General features: G+C 36.2%; 1 protein-coding gene across 1 annotated transcript in view; it reads right to left on the bottom strand.

Moving 5' to 3' along the window:
• Positions 1-19513, bottom strand: part of LOC111144923 (TBC1 domain family member 12) — a 102391-nt gene that overhangs the window by 18787 nt on the left and 64091 nt on the right. Inside the window, exons 3-6 of the mRNA XM_022499533.1 lie at positions 18835-18950; positions 6987-7069; positions 3841-3958; positions 2493-2599 (exon numbers count right to left, since the gene is read on the bottom strand). Coding sequence (XP_022355241.1) covers positions 2493-2599; positions 3841-3958; positions 6987-7069; positions 18835-18950 — 424 coding nt within the window. The remainder of the gene's footprint in view (positions 1-2492; positions 2600-3840; positions 3959-6986; positions 7070-18834; positions 18951-19513) is intronic.

Here is a 19513-nt window from a genome sequence, read left to right as displayed (position 1 = left end):
TCAGCAGGGAGCCTGCTTCCCTTCCTCTCTCTGCCTGCCTCTCTGCCCAGGTTGTACCCCTGTTTAACCTCTTCTGAGCTTCCCAAGCCCCCCCACCACCACCACCCCTGCCGTTGTATCATTTGGCTCAACAAAGAATGGGAAGTTAGACCCTAACTGAAGTTTTCAAAAACAAGGCATTATAAAAAGCTATTTAGGGGCGCCTGGGTGGCTCAGCGGGTTAAAGCCTCTGCCTTCGGCTCAGGTCATGATCCCAGGGTCCTGGGATCGAGCCCCACATCGGGCTCTCTGCTCAGCAGGGAGCCTGCTTCCCTTCCTCTCTCTGCCTGCCTCTCTGCCTACCTGTGATCTCTGTCTGTCAAATAAATAAATAAAATCTTTAAAAAAAAAAAAGATTCTTAAGACTTAAAACAATTACTGTATGTTCAACAATCCTTAATGTCAAGGGTTTTATCTGAGAGTTCTGACTGTAATGTAAAAATATTTCCTTTTAATTCGTTTCAAGCACAGAGGGCAAAACAAAACTTTGTTTTATTTGGAGGAAATGGTTAGGTTAGGTAGACTTGAATCTTTTCTAACCTAAATTAAAAACTCTTTAATTCTTCCTTCCTTCCTTTATTTTTTTATAAAGTAAACTCCTACCCCCAACATGGGGCTTGAACTTACAACCCCAAGATCAAAGATCAAGAGTTGCATGTTCTATTGACTGAGCCAGGCAGGTACCCCACTTAATTCCTCCTTTAAATTATATTTTTAAAATTTAAAAAAAAAAAAAGTCTGCTTAAGGAAACATGTTTGTTATGGGATATTTGTGAAAATCAGTGTTAAAAATCATTGATAAGAGTGCCTAGGTAGCTCAGTCAGTTAAACGTCTGACTACTGAGTTTGGCTCAGGTCATAATCTCAGGATCCTGAGACTGAACCCAGCATCAGGCTCCTACTCAGCAGGGAGTCTACTTATCTTCCTCTCCCTCTGCCTCTGCTCCTCTCTCTGATCATGCTCTCTCACTCTCTCACTCTCTCTCTCTCAAGTAAATCTTTTTATAAAAAATCATAATCATACCAAAGTTGGTATCACTTCTAAGACTAAAGATAAATATTCAGATTTTTATAATTCTGTCCAGTTTTTAATTTATTTTTATTTGCTACAATGAGTATCCTTGTAAAAAAGCTTTTGTACCCAATCCTGACGATTTTCTTATTCTTAGAACTAGAATAGATAGGTGAAAGATTATTTTTTGAGGCCCTTGATAAATATTTCTATATTATTATCAGTCATACCCTATGCGGATAATTTTCATTTATTTTAATCACTTTTGAGAGGTAAAAAATAGTACCCTGATGTTCTTTTAACATACGTCATTGATTTGACTATCACCAAGAAAATGATTAAATAATTTATAGTACAGCCAAACTGGAATACAGTGCAGCTACAGTATTACATAATGTATATTTGTATGCAGTGACAAAGAGGATGTTCAAGGCAGATTATAGTGTGAAAAAAATAAGCCATGAAATAAGCTTATGGTATACATTCTTTTTTGTGGGGGGAAAAGAAAAGAAAAAGAGAAGCCTTAAACATTATCATACTTGATGCACACTTTTTTTTAACGTGTATAAAAAAAGATCTGAAAGAACATACATTAAACTTGTATTTACAGTAGGATCAAAAGCAGGAGTCTGGGTAGAAGAGTGGGAAGAAACATACAATTTGTTCCTTACTACTGCTTGAGTTTTAAAAAACTAGTATGTAAGTAACATTTTTTAAGTAACAGCAACAATCTATTCACATAATTATACCAGAGTTCCTCAGTCTTCCTGTGGTGCCACTGTCTAGCACTGTCATTATCACTCAAACCTATTTAACATTTTTTTATTAGTTACTACTTTACATTTTCCTCTATTTGATATCATCCTAATTTTAACTAACTTTTTTTTACTGCATCAAAACTACTTTACATTTTACTTCTATCATTTAAGATTTTAAAAAGCATAAGAAAATAAAATGTTCTTTGAGAGTCTTTCTTACTTCTTTTTCTGTTTTTTTTTAAATTTGAAATTTTCAAATACAAATCTGAAAGGAGTGGTTTGGGTAGAGATGTAGGAAAAGAAACTTCTAGCCTTCTACCAGCATTTATGTTTTTTTTAAACAGAGGGGATACCTTCCCACCATCAGACTATTTCATTTTTCCTTTTATATACTTATACATCCACTGCTACCTAGAATCCAAGAAGTTACCTGCAGTCAAGATTTTGGATGTCAATTATACTACTGATGGTTGTCAACTAAAGGAAAACCCATAAATCTTATTTATGTAAAAAACTTACTCATTAAACCATACCAGGTTTTACAGGGAGTGGGAATGAGGCATGCTCTTAAAATGACATTAGATATGGCAATGTCTTTTTAAATGGTCAATCTAATAATCTGCCTTGTAACACTGCAGATGGCTATTTGGATGGGTGGGAGTAACTGAATATAGAATACAAACCAGGAGTGATATTTAGTTCATTTCCTACAGCTAGACTCCAAACTTTCCCACGAACACTAGGGGGCAATCCCTGCCACCACAATTCTCGAACTCTTCTCGTACTACGCCTAGAATTAAAGGGGGAGAAAAAAAGGAGAGAGTTACTTTTTATACCAAAAACACTAGTTGCATGATGGTTTACCTAGTCTGTGGCCAAGTGACTGAATGATTTTTTAAGAACATGGTTAAGTATATGATGCATTCTTTCTGTGGGGTTCATGTCTATAGGCAACAGAAACCTAAAGAATAAACAGTACTCTAAAGGAGGACAACAGTAATTTAAAGGGAGCTGCCATCTACAACTGCCACTTATCGGCTACAATGAGAGAATCAGAAATATGTGGACAATCACATAAGAAACAGGATAAAAGGAACATAAAAATCTGTTGTCAACTCAGTACCAAAAAGAAAACCACAAGGTATTTACTAAGGATAAGGAGTCTTTGAGAGGCAGTGTTAGTCTACTGAAAAGTATAGGTTTTGGAGTCAGAGAGGCCTGAATTCAAATCTGGTTTAACTATTCATTAATTGTATTACCTTGGGCAAATTATTTAACCTTTCTGGCCTTGAGCTTCTTTATAAGATAAATGAGAATAAAGGCTGTAAGAATCAAATGTGATTACTTATGTAAAGAGCTTAATGTGCTATATGTCACACTGTACCAATATTCAACAAATTCCTTATGCATACCCTACACTAGGCTCTGCAGACTACATCTCCCTTCTACCTTCCAGTCAGTCTAGAGGGAAGATAAGCCATGTACAAAAATATTATCAGAAAATAAAAGGCAAAGTAAAGCAAGAACTACATAAGTCTCAAATTATATTGGGACATTACAGAAGGGAAAGATCATTTACAGCGTATTTATAATTATAAGAAAACATTAAAAATCATTTTAATACATAACATTTAATAAATGCATCTTACAATGAATATACATATTTAATATTTTCTTTGCAAAAACCTGCTATTACATCAATAGTGCATCTTGTGACAAAAGATATGCCAGAATTAATATGGTAATTGAGGAAATTAACATTTCATGGATCAACTCCCATTTCAGATGGATATCTTCAAAGGATAGGTACAATTCTGACGGGCATAGAGGGTGGTCAGTAAGGGAGGTATTAGAGATTGAGGGATTCATAAAATTAAAGGCACAGAAATAATCATGAAATTTTTCAGACACTGATTAACAGTATCATTTAGCCAAAGCATGAGATACATGTTGGAAGTAATAAAAATGAAGAATTAGAAACACGAGATCTTTGGAGACAGACCGGAATTCAGGAAAAGTCTGCTTACTTACATTACTTCCCAATTGGGCAGTATTTCATTGATCCAAATTACCATTGCACTTGCGATATTTTCTTCCTGTTTAAATCGTTCTTTCATTATTTTTTTCCTCTTATAGGCGTCTTTAATTTCTGTTTTAAACAAGCAAAAATTATTTCAATACAAAAAAGCTAGACCCTATGCCCTTCTCTTTCTACCTAAGTCTAAAAAAGAGGCATTAAAAATGACATTAGGAGTGTCTGGGTGGCTCAGTTGGTTAAGCATCCAACTCTTGGTTTCTGCCTAAGTCATTATCGTAGGGTCATGAGATCAAGCCCTACAGCCGGCTCTGTGCTCAGCAGGGAGTTTGCTTGAAATGTGCTCTCAATCCCTCTCCTTGTGCCCTTCCTCCTGCTCACGCTCTCTAAAATAAATAAATGAATCTTTTCAAAAATTCACATTAAATAACATTAAAAAATAATTTTGCCAATGGCACTATTATAGTTAAACCTTTCTACTATGATGTCTTACTTTACTAGTTAGACTGAAATTTTAAAAACTGTAACATACACACAAACACAACACTCCTCTGAAAATAAGAAATCACAATTCTGAAACAAGTGATGCCTCAAAAAGAGAAGAGATAAAATACATATATTATTATATAATATACACTATAATTATACATAACAGAAAATCAGAAGTCACAATTTTAAAACAAGAAATTCCTCAAAAAGAGAATATGTACATAAAATAATTATACAGAATATATATGAGAAATTATAACCATGTTTTATATTATGATATATAACATGTCATATTAATATATTTATTATATACCATTGATCACCATAATTATTAATGCATTAATAACAGTATACTATATGTAATGCTTTACATACATTTATTTATAGAATATGCAATTTTAGACCCAGTGGGGACTTCAGAGGTCAGCTAGCCAGAATGTTTACTAATTGTGCTTCACAAATGCCTCAGAAATCATTTTAAGCAGCAAGCAGGAAGCCAAGTAAGCAGCAGCTCTTTTATTTGCTGTATATTTTCAGATTCTACATATGGTTTCTTTTTTTTTTTCCTTTTTAAAGATCTATTTTATGAGAGAGCATGAGCAGGAGTTGGGGGAGAGGCAGAGGGAGAAGGAGAGAATCTCAAGCAAACTCCCCACTGAGCACAGAGCCCAAGGTTAAATCCCATAGCTCCTGAAATCATGATCCAAGCCAAAATCAAGAGTCAGAAGCTCAGCAAACTCAGGAACCCCTATATAAGGCTTCTTTGTAGAGAGTTCCACTGCTTTTAAAACAAAAAAGTGTTAATAATAATAAACAAAACCAAAAAAGGTTTTAGCCTTAATCTAGTCAACCTGACCCATGCACTTCAGACTTAAGGAAACTAACATTAGGTTTACTTACAGAGTCATATCCAGGTAGTATCAAAGAAGATTAAAGCTATTACCTTCTTTTTGGGGGGTTTCTTTTTAATTTAAATTCAATTTAATTAACATATAGCGTATTATTAGTTTCAGAGGCAGAGTTCAGTGATTCATCAGTTTTATATAATACCCAGTGCTCATTTCAACCAGTGCCCTCCTTAATGCCCATTACCCAGTTACCCCATTTTCCTACCCTCCTCCCCTCCAGCAACCCTCAATTTGTTTCCTGTGATTAACAGTGTCTTAAGGTTTGTCTCCCTGAATTTGTCTTTTTTATACTTCCCGTGTTTCTTTCTTTTACTAACCAGAATCATGCCATATATATTGTTTTTTGATGTAAAGCTATTACCTTCTGATTTCCCAATTTAATGTTATTTCTACCATATCATGTTGTTAGGATTATGTATTTATCAATAACTATCATAAACATTAATCAACTAGTAAAGTCAAAATTCAGAGTCAATTAAAATTTGTTGGGTATGGCAGGAATATTTCAAATTCTAGATAGTAAAATAAACCCAACCAATGTTTAAATGATTAGGGCTTTTAGAAAGATATAACTGGCCTTATGGGTTTCTTATAATATTAAAAAAATTAACTTCATTTCCAAAATAATGCCACAAAATAGAAATGTATACTATAATAGTAGTCCACTAACTTAAGTCAAAGAAAAAAAACTCATTGTTAAAAGACTTGTGCCTAAAAATATACATAGCTGTATAATATTTTCTGAAAATGTACACTGAACTAACGGTGCTTAGTAAATAAATACTGTTAAATTATCCTTACATTATACTTCTTGGTGGGAGGAGAGACAGAATAAATAAATGTGTGTATTTATATACCAAAATACACATTTATGTGCCTGTCCAAATGACACATCTGGGATTCTAGAGAGACTCTATTAAGTTACAAAAGCAAATTCTAATTTCAAATCGCATTCTCAGTCATACAGAAAGTTAAAGTGTAAAAATTATTAAATTATATTAAAAGCTTAAAAACTGTAAAGGTGAACTTCATGAAATAAATTCATATCATCTCCATTCATAAGTTAAAATAATAGTAGTCTAAGGTTTATCACTGCAATTTTTTTTTTTAAAGATTTTATTTATTTATTTGACAGAGAGATCACAAGTAGGCAGAGAGGCAGGCAGAGAGAGAGAGAGAGGAGGAAGCAGGCTCCCCGCCGAGCAGAGAGCCTGATGCGGGACTCGATCCCAGGACCCCGAGATCATGACCCGAGCCGAAGGCAGTGGCCTAATCCACTGAGCCACCCAGGCGCCCCTTATCACTGCAATTTTAAGAATTCTCAGTCTGCTGCCTTTCTCCTATTAGTTTTGTAAAAGAACTTGTAGAGAAAGTATGACTTTTTTTTTAAAGGTTTTTATTTATTTTTCAGAGAGTGAGAGCACGCACATACAAGCAGGGGGAACAGCAGGCAGAGGGAGAAGCAGGATCCCAGCTGAGCAAGGAGACCGATGCGAGACTCGATCTCAGGACCCTAGGATCATGAACTGAGCCGAAGGCAGACACTCAACCAACTGAGCCACCCAGGCATCCCTGACATTTTGTTTTTAACAACAGATTTAGTTAGAAAAATAAGAAATTAGCATCATCTTAAAAACGGACTTAATCAATTTCATCATCTATCCTCCTGTTGAAATTAACCAACGGGTTAGCTTCCTGATTGACATCAATAAATTAAATATACCAATTAGGCTTCAATTTTATACCTCGTTTTTTAGCCTCAGCCACCATCTCATCATATTCTTGTCGGTGACGTAAAGCTTCCTCCACAGATTTGGCAGGTAGATTTCTGGGGGAAAAAATGTTTTAAGTTGATTTTTTAAAAATGAACTTTTAAATGTATAAACTTCTTTTTTGTAGCCAAATATAAAGAATTTCTATCTTAACCTTCTCATTTCACACCCCAAGGCAGTACAAGGTTGAAAAGAACTCTGAATTTCAGAAAAGAATCAGAATCTTGATTGCTAATATTTTACATAAATGTTACTATTTATATGTCTGACAGATACACGTTTATATATTATTTAAATGTGTTAGATTTCAGCCAACACTTCTAGGTTATCTGTCAAACCCACTTATTAGTTTTTTTAGTCAATTTTTTTTGAGGTATAATTTTCATACAATAAAATGAATGAATAGATTTCAAGAATACAGTTTGACAAGTTTTAACAAATGTATATACCTGTGAAACCAACATATTAATCAAGATATAGAACAATTCCATAATTCTACAAAATGTCGTTATGACCTCTTTGCACTCAATACTTACCCACTTCTACCTTAGGCAATCACATCTCTGATTTCTATCTCTACACATTAGTTGGTTGCCTTTTTTTTTTTTTTTTAAGATTTATCTATTTGGGAGAGAGAGAGAAAGTGAGAGATGGGGGGCAGGGAGCAGAGGGACAGGGAGAGAAATCCTCAAGCAAACTCCCCATGAGTGTGGAGCCTGACACAGGACTGGATTTCAGGACCCTGAGATCATGACCTGAGCCGAAACCAGGAGTCCACACCTAACTGACTGAGTCACCCTGGCACCCATAGTTAGTTAGTTGCCTTTTAAAGAATCTCATATAGGAAAAAAAAAAAAAAAAAAAAAAAAAAGAATTTCATATAGATTCTTTCTCGTCTAGTTTCTTTTGCTGAGCATGCTTTTGAAATTCAGCCATGTTATTCTGCATACTAGTAATTCTTTTAATTAGTACTTAATTAGTATTTCTTTTAATTGGTGAGTAATGTTCTATTTATCCATGTGGATGAACATTTAGATTCTTTCCAGTTTAGAGCCACCACAAATAAAGCTACTATAAATATTCACTTCAAGTCTTTGTGTGGGCATCTGCTTTCATTTCTCTCGGGTAAAAACTTAGGAGTAGAATTCTTGGGTTTTATGATAAGTGCAGGTATACTTTTATAAATTGCTTTCTACTTTCAGAGTGGTTTTTTTTTTAAGATTTTATTTATTTATTTGACAGAGAGAGAGAGAGATCACAAAAAGGCAGAGAGGGAGGCAGAGAGAAAGGGGGAAGCAGGCTCCCTGCTGAGCAGAGAGCCCGATGCAGGGCTGGATCCCAGGACCCCGAGATCATAACCTGAGCTAAAGGCAGAGGCTTAACCCACTGAGCCACCCAGGTGCCCCTACTTTCAGAGTGTTAAGATAACATTCTACCTACAAATTTGATTATCAGTTAATCACTTGCATATACTATATTTTGGCTTATAAAATTAATGGCTTCATATAGCAGGTGATTTAGATATCTACTGTGCAAAAGAAGTACATTTGAATATTACCACATATCCAAATATATCGTAATAATGTCCAGTTTGAGAATTCAGGTTTTTTAATTAAAAAAATGTTTTTTCAAGTAGGCTCCACACCCAGTGTGGGGCTTGAACTCATGACCCTGAGATCCAGAGTCTCATGCTTTATGGCTGAGACTGTCAGGTGACCCTCAGTGTTTTGAATTATTTTCAACAGGCCAGGATAGGCAAAGATATTGACAAACTTTCAAAACATACATTTTACCTCTTCTTCTCAAATTAGATTCCTCAGGTATGTTATAACGGGGAGGAATCACAGTTAAAACTTCTTTAGGCCATAATGGAATAAGAGGAACCAGGCTTACCCTCTTGCCTTGATTAATCAGAAAAACGAACAGAACATACTAACCATTAGTTTCTAGACACTGGACAATAGGCAGCACAGACAGTGATCCTTAATAGAAAGGAAACCAACAAGGTAACCCTACAAATGCCTAAGCACAAAGCCTGCCATTTCTAGGTCTCAGTGCTGGAGGTACCCAGAGTCCATCAACCTTGCTGAGGTGAGGAAACAGAGTTTGGAGTTGAAGCGTCCACAGCCAGACTTTGCAGATCAGAGTACAGAGAGAGGGGAGCTACGGAGGGGTCATCTCAAATTTCTGGCTGAATACTATTTATGCATGTGTGTGATTAAATTATGGTAGCCAAGGAAAGAAATACCAGAAAGGAATAGGTAGAACATTTTTTTTTAAAGATTTTATTTATTTATTTGATAGACAGAGATTACAAGTAGTCAGAGAGGCAGGCAGGGAGAGAGGAGGAAGCAGGCTCCCCGCTGAGCAGAGAGCCCGATTTGGGGCTTGATCCCAGGACCCTGAGACCATGACCTGAGCCGAAGGCAGAGGCTTTAACCCACTGAGTCACTCAGGCGCCCCTAGGTAGAACATTCTGAAAGATTGCACTGGGCCAGTCAGAGTAGAAAGACCTCCTAATAGACCAAGTAGCGGGTAGAATTATTAGGGTACAGCTTCATTAGTAAGGTTACTAGTTCTAAACTAAAGGCTCTTCTAGAATCACTCTAACAATGATTAGATTAAAAGGGGCAATCCAATTCCAAAGAACTTTGTATGAGACTGAAGCCAAACAATATTTAAAGAAATACAAAAAGTCCAGCTATGTAAACTATGTAAACTCACAAAATCTAGTGTCCAATAAAAGTTACCAAGGAAGCAAAGAAGCAGAAAAATACAATTTATACTGAGGAAAAAAATCAATAGAGATAGTGCAGAAATATCAGATAACAGGATTATAACTCAAGGATAATACAAATGCTGTTGTAAATACGCTCAAGACGGTAGAAGACAGCAGGAACATGATAAAAACTCAAGATCTAAATCAAACACCTATAGATGAAAAGTGCAATTCTTAAACTGAAAAACACAAAAAAATGGGCCTGACAGCAGATTATAAACTGCAGAAAAAAAAAATAAGTGAGCTTTAAGATATAATAGAAATCTTGACAAAATGAAATACAAAGAGAAAAAACATCCTCCTGAAACAGCAACATATGCTTAACTGATTCAGAAGAAAGGGGAGAGGTGGCAGACAAAAAATAGTTGAATAAAGGCAACAATTTTTCCAAAGTTGATATAAAATTATAAATACAGACACATGAGAGTTCAATGAACCCCAAACAAAAGGAACATGAGGAAAACCATACCAAAGCACATCATCAAATTCATGAAAATCAGAGATAAAGAAAAATCTTAAAAGCACTCAGAGAGTAAAAGAATTCAGACAGCAGACCAGCACTACAAAAAGTGTTAAAAGAACAGTTAGTAGGGTGCCTGGGTGGCTCAGTCAGTTAGGCATCTTTCTTCAGCTTAGGTCATGGTCCTGGGATCGAGCCCCACTTGTGGCTCCCTGCTCAGCAGGGAGTCTGCTTCTCTCTTTCCCTCTGCCCCTCCTCCCTGCCCATGCTCTTTCACAGGGTGCACTCTCTAATAAATAAATAAAATCTTTATTTAAAAATAAAGGCCATTCAGTAGAAGGGGAAAATAGCAGATGGAAATCTAGTTACTCAAATCCTTAGAAGATAAAAAGGTTTAAAGAAAAAAAAACTGTATGGTGGGATGTAATGGTTAGTTTTGTGTATCAAACTTTTTCTTTTTCTCTCACTCTCCCCTCACTCTCTCTCTCTTTCTAAGCCCGCTTGCCTGCCTCTGAGATGGGACATGGGTCTTCTGCCTTTGGTCTTCAACCGAAAATTACACTATCAGCTTTCCTATTTCATAGGCTTGGGACTTGACCTGGATATGGAACATCCGGTCTCTTGGGTCTCCAGCTTGCTGATTACACATCTTCAGACTTCTCAGTGTCCAAATTCATGACAGCCACTTCCTTATAATAAATTTCTTACATATAGGATATATAAAAAGAAGAATCTTAATACATAGCATTTCCACTTCTCTAAAGAACACTAAGACATGGAGTTTATAACATGTAAAGTGGAAGTATATTTCTGTAATGTTCTTATATATGTGAAATAGTACAATATCACTTGAAGGTAGTCCATGAAGGGTCAAAATATGTATTACAGAGAAAGTACTAATAAAATATTAAAAATATAGGCAATTCACCAATAATAGATTAAATTAAAAGTCAACAAAATATTTTATCCAAAAGAAGGCTAAAAATAAAAAAGTAGAATTTTGATTGCCATCCTATAATAAAGATGAATTTCTCCAACTCCTTAGCATTAAACATAGAATTGTTTCTAATAAGATTTAAACAAAAGTGTGGAATCTCTTAGAAGACTTCCTAAAAGGAGAGTTGACTCAGCTGCAAGAGACCTTTTGCTCTATCAGGTTTGTCCCAAACGCAAGTGCAAGGTCAGCAAGAGAGTAAAGTCAGCTCCTGAAGATGGTGCAACAGAAAGATATGAACTTGGGTTCTTGATCCATAGAGACACCATACTAGCTCTGAATGGCCCAACTCTGGGCCATGTATATATGAGGGAATAAATCCTTGTGTGTTTAAGCCACTATTTGGGGAGACACTTATTTGTAGTTGAATGTAATTGCTGAGTATTCTACCAGTTAAACAATAATAATGCTCTAAAGGGCAAGGACCATCACAAATCTCACCTATCTGACTCCGATGTTTAGCCCTCACACTAAATTAATTAACATTACGATTCCTAGTACTGCCTACCCTTAAATCTTACAAACTGATGTTGTCCAAAGCTGCTTCCTACCCAGATCCTAACCAATCATTAATGCCAATCCCAGCCTTAAGTCTCTCTCATTTCCTTTTGCAAACTATCTTGCCTGTGTCTCTGGTTATAGTTTGGTACCACAAAGGAACAGGTTTAATGGTTTTTAAATTTCAGATGCTAGGGGCGCCTGGGTGGCTCAGTGGGTTAAGCTGCTGCCTTCGGCTCAGGTCATGATCTCAGGGTCCTGGGATCGAGCCCCGCATCGGGCTCTCTGCTCAGCGGGGAGCCTGCTTCCTCCTCTCTCTCTGCCTGCCTCTCTGCCTGCTTGTGATCTCTCTCTGTCAAATAAATAAATAAAATCTTAAAAAATAAATAAATAAATAAATTTCAGATGCTATTACTATACAAAGAAAGGAGAAACCTTATTTATTGTAAGAAAATGAGACCACAGAAAAAAGAGAAAGAAGATACATATGTATTTATTTATATATATAAATATATATTTAAATATACTTATATACTTATATAAATATATAGATTTATATATTTATTATATTATTATATATATTTATATAAATACATATAATATATAATATATATATTATATATATATATGTAGGGTTTTTTTTAAAGATTTTATTTTATTTATTTGGCAGAGAGAGATCACAAGTAGGCAGAAAGGCAGACAGAGAGGAGGAAGCAGGCTCCCTGCTGAGCAGAAAACCCGATGCGGGGTTCGATCCCAGGACTCTGAGATCAGGGCCTGAGCCGAAGGCAGAGGCTTTAACCCACTGAGCCACTCAGGCGCCCCTATAAATCTAGTTTTCGAGTAAACAGTGAACTGGACTCAATAATACTGTTTTCTCTTTTGCTCCCTCCAGCTTAGAGAGGAAGTGTTTTTTTGCATCTATTAATCTTTTGACCTCATATTCCCTTCTTTTGCTTTTCTAGTCCTTCTAACAACCTTGTAATAAATTCCTCTATTAAAGTCTCTTTGTTTGAAATCACTATGTTGCTGTCAGTTCTTCCTGACTGGACTCTGAACCTTTAAGATACAGAAAATTATTTGATTGGTAGCTATACTTCATCTACCTTTAGAAATTTATATTTTAGCAATAGAGAAACAGCTTAATTAAAATTTTATTTCTAGTTTTTGAACCATAAATCTACTCTTTTTAAGATTTTATTTATTTGACAGAGAGAGAGCACAAGCAGGGGGAGAAGCAGAGGGAGAAGGAGAAGCAGACTCCCCACTGACCTGGGAGCCCAACACAGGGCTCAATCCCAGGACCCTGGGGGTCATGACCAGAGCTGAAGGCAGACGCTTAACCAACTAATCCACCCAGGTGCCTGATTATAAACCTACTCTTAAGATACCTAACCATTGGGGCGCCTGGGTGGCTCAGTGGGTTAAAGCCTCTGCCTTCGGCTCAGGTCATGATCCCAGTGTCCTGGGATTGAACCCCGCATCGGGCTCTCTGCTCGGCGGGGAGCCTGCTTCCTCCTCTCTCTCTGCCTGCCTCTCTGCCCACTTGTGATCTCTGTCTGTCAAATAAATAAATAAAATCTTCAAAAAAAAAAAAAAAAGATATCTTACCATTTACTATTATTTTCCACCAAAGGGGCCTGATCATTCCCCTCAATTAGAATGCTGCCTGCTTCTCCTGGTGTGAATCCTAACGCTTTTTGCTTTTTGCACTTTCATTCTTTCTTGTTTTTTTTTCCACAAGTCTCAGCAAAAGACTATAGTCTAAACTTAAAAAGCACAATCTGGGGGATCTGGTCTTCTATGTATTAAGAAAGCAGAATTTATAGATCTAAATAGATCTCTTCTCTGCACAACCTCACAGTCTCTCCACATGGTGAGACCAGTACTAAAGCAATACTAGAAATGCTCTTTTGTGCTGTTCAGAATGCAGCAGCCACTAGCCACATGTCACTACTGGGCATCTGAAATGTGTTCTAGTGTGCCTGAGGGAATGAATTTTATAATTTCTTTAATTTTAATTAATTAAATTTCAATTTAGAGAGCTATATGTGGCTAGTTGTTACCATAATCGTGATAAAATGGTCTAGACTCTAGAAAAAGAAGGAGCATTAACTTGCTATCCAGGTCATTTATGTAAGAAAGCAGAATTAAACTCTTAATAACCACAAAGATCAGAGATTTTTAAAGTAACACAGAGCTATGTCTCAAAACCATAGTTATAAAGGCCTAATTAATGAGAGAGTACAGTCTCTATATCCATGTAACTGTTTCACTGACAATTCACACCTTGATTTTTCCAGACAGTTCCCCAAACTATGTTTACCTAGTCCTAAAAGAAGACTTTGAGAAGAGGTTAGCAGAGAGATTTATATCAGTTTTAAGTACTCCAGTCTTAGCATGAAATGATTTACAGGAAGGAGTTAAACACTGTTCAGGAAACAGAACTTTTCAGATAGTCGTATGTCAGGTTTTTCTTTTCTTTTCTTTCTTTTTTTTTTTTTTTTTAAGATTTTACTTATTTGACAAAGTCATAGTGAGAAAGGGAACACAAGCAGGAGGAATGCGAGAGGGAGAAGCAGGCTTCCCACTGAGCAGGGAGCCTGATGTGGGGCTCAATCCCAAGACCCTGGGATCATGAACTGGAGCGGAAGGCAGACACTTAATGACTGAGCCACCCAGGAGCCCCTATGTAAGGTTCTTCAATTGTGATTTCATTTTTTTTTTTTTTGAGAGAGCGAATATATATACTCTAAACCAAAACAGTACATAAATAATCATTGGCTTATTAATTATTCTGTTTTGGTATCCTCTTCTTCAAATCATTATAGATGCAAAAACCTTGGGACATCATACATATTCAATAATTATGCTTCAAAGGTGAATTGTCCATTTGGTAAACACAATCTTTGACATTTTGAATAAGACCAGAGTCTTCGGTACCTTAAGTTTTAAGTAACTCTAGGTTAGAGTGAATGAATAAAGCATAAAAATAAATACATATACACTAGTTTTCATGTTTTTTTTCTTCAAAAAAAAAATCCCTAATTTTGCAGTCATTTGCCTGGAGAAGTATATTAAAAAATACGATTCTATAGTCTTGAAAATCAAAGACTGAGTGAATATAATCAAGAAATACTAAGCACCTCACTCAGTACTCTTACTCTACGAAAAAGATACAGATTACTCCTATCTCTTACCAAAATGTCAATTAGTTATTAAAAAAATTTTTATTTGAGAGAGGATGAATGAGAGAGAGAGAGCATGAATGACAAAGACTGAACATGAGCAGGGGGAGGGAGAGAGAGAGAGAGGGAGAAGCAGATTTTCCCCTGAGCAGGAGGCCTGACGTGGCACTCCATCCCAGGGCTCTGGGATCATGACCTGAGCCAAACACAGACACTTAACTAAGTGAGCCACCCAGGTGCCCCAAAATGTCAATCAGTTATGTGGTCAAGAGAAGAAACCATTAATGAATACTTAAGATAGCCTATCATGCTGAAATACATGATATGAACATTTGCTCCTTTTCAAAGGTATCACATAAAAGCCTATGCTTTACTTTTTTGTCAGTCTTCACTTGTATCTTAAGATTTCTCCATTATGTTTGGTATTGTATATGCAGTAATTCAGCGAGGAAGCCAGAATAGAAAGAGAAGATAGCTCTATCCACCAGCGGGTTTAAAAAAGTCCCCCAAGCAACAGTGATTCAAAACATAGAAGAGTTGGGGCGCCTGGGTGGCTCAGTTGTTAAGTGTCTGCCTTCGGCTCAGGTCATGATGCTGGGGTCCTGGGACCGAGCCCCGCATCGGGCTCCCTGCTCAGAGGGAAGCCTACTTCTCCCTCTGCCACTCCCCCTGCTTGTGTTCCCTCTCTGTCTCTCTGTCAAATAAATAAATAAAATCTTTAAAAAAACAAAACAAAACATAGAAGGGTCAGCTCATATGGATGCTCTTACCTTCCTGTCCAAGGCTGGCTTTATTTCGAGGTGGATTGGGATAGCAATAGGCAGAGAGAAAATTAACCAAAGGATGAAATTACAGAAATTCCTACATTTGAAATCTTATGAGATTTCAGATGATTAAACGCTAGTGTTGCTTCCAATGTAAAGCAGTTCCGACAATAAAAACTTATGCAGTCAATGATTCTAGATGTTTCTGCAAAATTACAGAGGTTAAGAAAGGAAAAGTAGCACCAATTCACAAACCCCCTTTGCAAGGGGAAATTCTTCTCCTCCTTCTACTGTCACTGTGACTGATGAAACATGAAATTTCCAACATCAAGTTCACACTGAGGGAAAAACTTCTGCCCCCTTCTCTACCTCCACCCAGATGCTATCTCATAAATGGAGCAGTGGTGGTAACAGAACGTGGATGCATCCAGAAACAGAACAACACTACAGATTATATAAATCTCGGCTCCAACTTCTCAGCCTGTGAAAGGAAGGATGTGAACTGGCCCAGAGCTGCTGGGAGTATTCTGAGGGAGATAAAGTATGAAGTGTCATTTGTCATTTATTTATTTTAAAAGTCTGTTTATTTTAGAGAGTGAGGGACCGCAGATGGAGGGAGGGACAGAGGGAGAAGAGAGAGAATCTCAAGCAGACCAGGCTGAGTGTGGAGCCCAAAGTGGGGCTCAATCTCATCCTGAGATCATGACCTGAGCTAAAATCAAGAGTCAGAAGCTTAACCAACTGAGCTACTCAAGGCACCCTGGAGTGCCATTTAATATACAAGTTGCATCCATGCATTCTCATCTGGTTTTATTGTTAATAAAGTCAAAGTTTTCATTCTCATTGGTTCTTTAGATCTATTTTTTAATTGTTGAAGTAGAAGAGGGATCGATGATCAGGTAGTCCCATGTACTAAAGCTTTTGTTTGTTGGCTTTAGTTACATAAATGGTAAGTTATATAAATCACTTTCCCAAAAAAGACCCCTCCAATTTTAGAAAGGTGAATAAAATTTTTAATTAAATTGCAGCATCTTAGAACTGGGGGGAACAGTTGCTATCAAGTTGAATCTGTTTGTTACAGATGAACAAAATCACACAGAAACAGCAAAGAAGTTGTAATATTTATTATAATTCCCATATTAATTTCCAGATAGTAGTGTGGAAAAGAAAATCATTCTTTCCATTGTTTTATACATTTTTGGTACACTGAGATCTTATTTACTTTGTCTAGTGTACTATTTCAAGTTCCAATATTAATGAACTGCTTATATGCATTACAAGAAAAATCTAAGAGAAGCAAGAATCACTAAAGGTTGAAGTTAAAGACTTGACTAGATGGCAAAGATAAAGTCTAGTCCTTAAAGGATCAGGAGGTGAGAAGCGGAAGTAAGATAAGTGCATCCCAAGTGAGGGCAGTAAATGAGCAAAGGTACAAAGGCGGGACTTAAATAGGTTCAGTTATAGAATAAAATATAGCGTAAAGAAAAATATGTCCCAAATACTGTTTAGAACAGAACCTTTTGCATAAAATTTTTATGAACTCCTGGGAAGAAATGAATAGTCCTGATAAAAAGCTTAACCCATTTCGGATAAATTTCAACAAGCTTAAGAAAACTCTTCTGTGAACTTCGTTATCTACCTGCTCAGCCGACTGTCTGCCAGAGTCTGAAGGTCTTTAACCAGGCATTCTTTTCTGGCTTATCGAAGCACTCTGAATTGACCTGGTTTATTCCCCTCCCTGGCAAAAAGACTTAAATAAAACTGACATGTTCTCATAGCTAAATTTCTGAGAATCTTTTTTTTTTTTTAACCAACGGAAAAATGAATATGAACATGTTTACCAAGTCCTTTAAAAGGACTGTCATGATCACTTTAGTGTGAAGGAATGCAACAAGAATAAAATATATATATATATATATATACTTATGTGCAACCTTTCTTCTCTCACAACATCTAAAAAATATTCAATTCAACCTCTGCCTGTTTGGCTCTAGATTCTTTTATTATGTTCCTCTTGATAACAGGTGGAAAAAGCTGCAGATGAGGAAAATGACAAAACAGGTTAGGAATTTTTACTCTGGAAGGAAAGAGAAGTCTAGAAGAAGAAAAAGAATAGATCCAGAGAGCCCAAGAAGGGGAAAAGGAGTTAAGAACCAAGGGGTCTTGCTTTAGGGAAGGTGTCTTTTGTTTAATAACAAACCAAAGACAGTATTTTGAAGAACACCAGCTTTGTGGAAGGCTGAGATGGGAAGGGCAGGGAAAGCAAAGGGAAGAAATTAAAAATGTTTTACTGGGTATCAACAATATATTCCTGGAGTACCTGGGGGGCTCAGCTGGTTAACCATCTGCCTTCGGCTCAAGTCATGATTCCAGAGTCCTGGGATCAAACCCCACATGGGGCTCCCTGCTCAGTTGGAAGTCTGTTCTCCCTCTTCCTCTGCTCTTCCCTCCCCCACTCATACTCTCTCTCTCTCAAACAAAATCTTTAAAAAAAAAAAAAAAAAGAGGGGTGCCTGGGTAGCTCAGTTGGTTAAGCAATTGCCTTCAGCTCAGGTCATGATCCTGGAGTCCTAGGATCAAGTCCCACATCAGGCTTCCTACTCAACAGGGAGTTTGCTTCTCCCTCTGACCTCTCCCCTCTCATGCTCTCTCTCTCAAATAAATAAAAAAAATCCTAAAAAAAAAAAAAGAATATATTCTTTATAAGAGTAAACCAACTAGCTGACAGTCAGTAGTTATTATCTCAAGTTACAATTTTAAAATCTGTCCAAAAGGCAAGGACAAATACATCTTAAGTATACATTAAATGTCAAGAAAGGAAAAATAATTGCCTCATCTTGTTAAGATAAGGCAGGAAGGGTTGAAATAAGAATAGATATGAAAAAAGCAAAGATTTTATGTATCATACATTGGCTCAGAGATACTTCAAGAAAATATGTATAAAGTCTGGACATCAATAATATATTCTTTCCTATTAGTTTTAGGATACATGACTGAGATTCTTAAAATTTTCTTTAAAAAAAAAGCCATTTCTATATTAATTTCTCAATATATTTAAATTGAAATTTAAACTGAAGTTTAAATTAAATTGAGGTTTAAAATATAAACAGTGTACCTGATGACAACCAGAATACTTACGATGGTCGATCCTCAAGAATCAGGGCAGTGGTAGAAAGTGGCTCAAATTCAAAATTCTTACGTCTTGAAGACTGAGGTGGTGGTTTACAGGTCCTCCCAGTTCGTGCTTCATATTCCTAGAACAGATAAAAACATACTTTATGTAGAATCTTTTCCAATTTTCAGTTTGTATTATTAAATCTGTATCATTAAGGATATTACACTATAATAAAAGATACTATTCATACATTAATTTGGTAAAACTATGAGGCAGACAAAAAAAGAAGTCACTTTTTTTCCCTGAAGCAATCTAAATCATGAATTTATATTATATATAAAGCAGCAAAATATGTTAAGAGAAGAGGAAGATACAAATGCACTACATTAACGAGTCAAGGTTTTAGGGAGTTGCCTTCTATGGTATCAGCTATCCAAGTCCAGCTTTGAATCTATGAGCAGATAAACCTACTTTCTAACCCTTCAATCAGATCAATAATGAAAATGTTGATATAGGCATAATCCTATTATAATGCCTTGAAGATCTCTCCCAAAAGTAACAATAAACCTGTAATCAAAATGCTGGTTTTCGATTCTGACCTACTTTAAATCTAAATACTGTAAATCTGCCTGTTTCCTCTAAATGTAACAATAATTCACCATCATTTCTTACCCAAAAATATGGCAAAAGATTGTCAAATAC

The sequence above is a fragment of the Enhydra lutris genome, unplaced genomic scaffold, assembly GCF_002288905.1.
Source record: "Enhydra lutris kenyoni isolate GAN:26980312 unplaced genomic scaffold, ASM228890v2 scaffoldscaffold12, whole genome shotgun sequence".
Classification (NCBI taxonomy): domain Eukaryota; kingdom Metazoa; phylum Chordata; class Mammalia; order Carnivora; family Mustelidae; genus Enhydra; species Enhydra lutris.
The sequence above is the reverse complement of the archived record's forward strand: the minus strand, read 5'-3'. Positions and strand labels throughout refer to the sequence as shown.